This window comes from Oncorhynchus mykiss, chromosome 15 (genome assembly GCF_013265735.2).
Source record: "Oncorhynchus mykiss isolate Arlee chromosome 15, USDA_OmykA_1.1, whole genome shotgun sequence".
Classification (NCBI taxonomy): Eukaryota; Metazoa; Chordata; class Actinopteri; order Salmoniformes; family Salmonidae; genus Oncorhynchus; species Oncorhynchus mykiss.
In genome coordinates this window covers 51,009,392-51,014,391 of record NC_048579.1, presented here as the reverse complement: position 1 = coordinate 51,014,391, position 5,000 = coordinate 51,009,392, and the positions used below count along the sequence as shown (strand labels likewise).

Below are 5,000 nucleotides of genomic sequence, written 5' to 3'. Positions count from 1 at the left end.
TGTGTGTAGGAGACTGCTGTGAACGGGGAACACCTGTGGCTGGAGACCAGTTGTTCTGGAGAGCTGTGCTACCTGGGAGAAGACACCTGTGTACTGAAGACTGCAGTGAGTACATGAAGAGAGAGAGAGGGGTGGGGGGAGGGGGGCTAGAGGGGGAGACTGAGACAGCGAGAGGAATGCAGACAGAGAGGGAAACAGAGAGAGAGTGGAAAATAGAGACAGAAAGAGAGAGAGAGAGAGAGAGAGAGAGAGGGAGAAGGAGTGGAGGGGGAGAGAGAGAGAGAGAGTGGGAAATAGAGACAGAAAGAGAGAGAGAGGGAGAAGGAGAAGGAGTGGAGGGGGAGAGAGAGAGAGAGAGTGGGAAATAGAGACAGAAAGAGAGAGAGAGGGAGAAGGAGAAGGAGTGGAGGGGGAGAGAGAGAGAGAGAGAGTGGAAAATAGAGACAGAAAGAGAGAGAGAGGGAGAAGGAGAAGGAGTGGAGGGGGAGAGAGAGAGAGAGAGTGGGAAATAGAGACAGAAAGAGAGAGAGAGGGAGAAGGAGAATGAGTGGAGGGGGAGAGAGAGAGAGAGTGGAAAATAGAGACAGAGAGAGAGAGAGAGAGAGAGAGAGAGAGAGAGAGAGAGAGGGAGAAGGAGAAGGAGAAGGACTGGAGGGGAAGAGAGAGAGAGAGTGGAAAATAGAGACAGAAAAAGAGAGAGAGAGAGAGCGAGAGAGAGAGAGAGAGAGAGAGAGAGAGGGAGGGAGAAGGAGTGGAGGGGGGTAGAGTGACAGAAAGGACAGAAAGTGGAGAGATGAGTGAGGCAAAGAAGGAGAAGTAGAGGGAGCGAGAGAGGTGAGGAGGAGGCGATGACGGGGGGTGACAGAGTAGAGAAGGAGTGATCGAGGGTGATGAGGGAGAGAGAAGAGACCAGAGGGGAAAGAGAAGAGAAGGAGAATGGTCAGAGCAGAGAGAGGCAGAGCGGGTGAGGAGAGCCCTGGTGATAACAGTGTTATGCTGAGGTCGATATTTCAAAGTTTTATTAGTGGTATGCATTAACATTGTGTTAGAGGGCCACAGCGAGCATCAGTAGAGCGGAGTTACAATAGTGCATAGGCTTTGACATTACCTGACATTACCTGCAATAGTACCTCTAGCATTACCTTTAAAGGCCTAGTGTAGTCAACATTCTGTTTTTCAGCTGATGAAACAAATCATTTAAAAGTGTGATTTAAAAAAAAAAAAAGTGTTATTTCCTGATAGTTTCTTGTTGAAAATACAACCTACACAGGGCATTCTAATCAGCAGGTTAGCATGGGCGGGAGTTTCGGCTTTCCATGGTGACGTCACCATGCAGTAAATTGGTTAGCAGACAAACAACAAAGAGAGTTCCAAACCTCTCTGCCAATGAACAACTCATTTTCAGTCTCCCCCTCCCGACCCAGTCCACTCCCAGCAAAAGTCTTGCTTAAGAAATAGCTTTTTTTGCCCATTTCAATGGAAATATATTACAGTAGCTAGGTTTCCATCCAATCTGCGACGGATTTTTATGCAATTATTCTAAAATCGACATGAAACAATTTGCGTCTTTTCCCACCAAAGATGTGTTTCCATCAGACTGACTTGGAATAGCGCTCAATTCCCATGTACCGAATGAAAAATACAAGTTCAAGGGGTTCCCATCACATTTTCAACTCCACTGATGGTTTTGGTCGCAGATGCGGTGGCGTTATATAGAACATGTGCCCCCTCTGGTCTTGACAGAAGCTCTCTAGCCAACAGCTCACAGATACAGTGCGGGTAGACTACCTACAGTATATTATGAGATTATAGATAAGAGCCATAGTATTTGTATTTGTCAAATGGCAGCCAAGCATCGATCATTTCACCAGAAGAAGACCCTCAATATTTACTGGAAAGCAACGTCAACCTTGCGTATTCACCACCCCTGTCAAGTTCATCCTAATTGATTTCATCGGTAGCCTAATAAACTGCATGGTTTCCACCAGTCGTAGTGGGAGGACCACACAACATATCTTCACGATATGATGGAGTAATGTGTCAATATTTCTATTTTACCGACACAAAAAGATACCCACCGCGTCGAAAGAACAAATTGTCTGTTGGCATTTATACAATTGTGCCGGTTTTTCATGTTTCAATCAGCCCGGTTGGGACTTTTTTCATGCGTCAGGTATATAAAAACGGCTGCGTTTGGGCCTTTAATATCTCTTAGTGGAGAGGCCACAAACACTGCCATTAGTCTGAATAGGATAAAGAGAGGCTGGTGAGAGCAGGACAAAATGTAATCTATCTCTTGTTCGCCATCCGTCTCTCTCTCTAAATTTCTTCCACTCTCTCGATCTCTCTCCATTTAAAAGTCTATTTAAATCAATTCAATAGATAAATAGATAATAAACAAAAGTGAAAGAAACAGTAAAGAAATCTCTCCATGTCTCGTTCCTCTCTAACACATTATGGGTTTAATGCGTGTTTGATGTTTTTCTCAAGCATAGACAACTGTTTTATTGTGACTTGATCAGATTTATCACTGTCTCTCTCTCTCTGTGTGTGTGTGTGTGTGTGTGTGTGTGTGTGTGTGTGTGTGTGTGTGTGTGTGTGTGTGTGCGTGCGTGCGTGTGTGTGTGCGTGCGTGTGTGTGTTTGTGTGTGTGTGTCACCGCGAGTCTCATTGCTTTCTCTGGTGTGTATCTCCTCTCCTTTAAGAAGTCTGCCCCCAGGAGGAAGTGTGCAGCGTGTAAGATCGTAGTCCACACCGCCTGCATCGAGCAGCTCGACAAGGTAACACACACACACACACACACATTGCATTTTTTCCCTTTCAACAAGTCGATCGGACAAAGCACACGTCCTTAGCATCTCTCATTGTCCCCACCCTCTGCTTCTCTCGCAGATTAACTTCCGCTGTAAACCAACATTTAGAGAAGGAGGCTCTCGCTGCCTCAGAGATGTGAGTCGGTATCTGATGATGGCGTGTCTCTGATATGTGTGTGTGCATATGCGTGCATGCGTGCGCGTGTGTGTGTGTGTTTGTGTTTGTGTGTGTGTGTGTGTGTGTGTGTGTGTGTGTGTGTGTGTGTGTGTGTGTGTGTGCATGCGTGCGTGCGTGCGTGTGTGTGAGAGAACTACTGTATATGTCCGTCTCTGACTGCTCTCTTTCTTTCCCTCTCCATCCTCCCTGTCTTCGGCAGAATATGTTGAGGCATCACTGGGTGCACCGGCGCCGCCAAGAGGGGAAATGCAGACAGTGTGGGAAGGTAAGACACACACCTACTGTACACCTTGACAATATGCATCCTGTCTATTGTGTATATCTTAATGAATAACATGATACATCCTGTGTATCCGGTAGAGCTTCCAGCAGAAGTTCTTCCACAGTAAAGAGATTGTGGCCATCAGCTGCTCCTGGTGCAAACAAGCTGTGAGTAGTGTCTTGTGTGTTTCTCTGAGTGTTTGTGAGCATTTGTGTGTGTGTGTGTGTGTGTGTGTGTATTTGGGCTGTGTGTGTGTGTGTTCTTCTCTATTAGAGTGTCTGTATGAGTTAGTAGTGGTACCTATAGACACCTAACCCCCTCTCCTCTCTATCTCCTCTCCTCCCCCTCCTCTCCTGCCCCCCTCAGTTCCATAACAAGGTGACGTGTTTCCAGCTACATCAGATTGAGGAGCCCTGTTCTCTTGGCGCTCACGCCGGGGTCATCGTCCCCCCCTCCTGGATCATCAAAGTTAGGAAGCCACAGGTGAGAACACAACACACAAACCCTGACACAAATTCACACATAGACACAGTACAACCACAGCCCAACAACAGTACAACCACAGCCCAACAACAGTACAACCACAGCCCAACAACAGTACAACCACAGCCCAACAACAGTACAACCACAGCCCAACAACAGCTCAACCACAGCCCAACAACAGCTCAACCACAGCCCAACAACAGCTCAACCACAGCCCAACAACAGCTCAACCACAGCTCAACCCTAGAGCACACACACAGTTCAACAATCAGCCTTCACATCACATCACAGCCAGACAGCCAGGATTGGAGGTGACATTGCTTGGAGCACAGACTCCTTTACACACTCTTTTACACACTCCTTTACACACTCCTTTACACACTCCTTTACACCCTCCTTTACACACTCCTTAACAGACACTTTTACATACTCCTTAACACACTCCTTTGCACACTCCTTTACATACTCATATACTCCTTTACACCCTCCTTTACACACTCCTTTACATACTCCTTTACATACTCCATTAAATACACCTTTACATACTCCTTAACAGACACTTTTACACACTCCTTCACACACTACTTTACATACTCCTTTACATACTCCTTAACACACTCCTTTACATACTCCTTTACATACTCCTTAACACACTCCTTTACATACTCCTTTACATACTCCTTAACAGACACTTTTACATACTCCTTAACACACTCCTTTTCACACTCCTTTACATACTCATATACTCCTTTACACACTCCTTTACACACTCCTTTACGCACTCCTTTACGCACTCCTTTACACAGTCCTTTATACACTCATTTACAGACTCATTTACAGACTCCTTTACCCACAGTATTTTACATACTCCTGTACACACTCCTTTACACACTCCTTTACGCACTCCTTTACAGAATCCTTTACACACTCCCTTACAAACTTCTTTACAGACTCCTTTACACACCCCTTTACACACTCATTTACGCACTCCTTTACAGAATCCTTTACACACTCCCTTACAGACTTCTTTACAGACTCCTTTACACACCCCTTTACACACTCCTTTACACACTCCTTTGCACAATCCTTTACACACTCCTTTACACACTCCTTTACAGACTCCTTTGCACACTCCTTTACACACTCCTTTACATACTCCTTTACACACTCCTTTACATAGTCCTTAATGCACTCCTTTATAGAGTCCTTTACACACTCCTTTACACACAAATTTACACACTCCTTTACATGCTCCTTTACACAC

At 45.5% G+C, this 5,000-nt stretch overlaps 1 protein-coding gene across 4 annotated transcripts in view; it reads left to right on the top strand.

The window, feature by feature from the left end:
* The window catches only part of LOC110490739 (diacylglycerol kinase iota-like), a 105,062-nt gene that overhangs the window by 75,665 nt on the left and 24,397 nt on the right, over positions 1-5,000 (top strand). For 3 of the 4 annotated variants that reach the window (XM_036944561.1, XM_036944558.1, XM_036944560.1), the window contains exons 3-8: positions 10-105; positions 2,706-2,780; positions 2,893-2,949; positions 3,191-3,256; positions 3,352-3,420; positions 3,620-3,736. In XM_036944561.1, coding sequence (XP_036800456.1) covers positions 10-105; positions 2,706-2,780; positions 2,893-2,949; positions 3,191-3,256; positions 3,352-3,420; positions 3,620-3,736 — 480 coding nt within the window. The remainder of the gene's footprint in view (positions 1-9; positions 106-2,705; positions 2,781-2,892; positions 2,950-3,190; positions 3,257-3,351; positions 3,421-3,619; positions 3,737-5,000) is intronic. The other variant, XM_036944559.1, reaches the window with a different exon arrangement.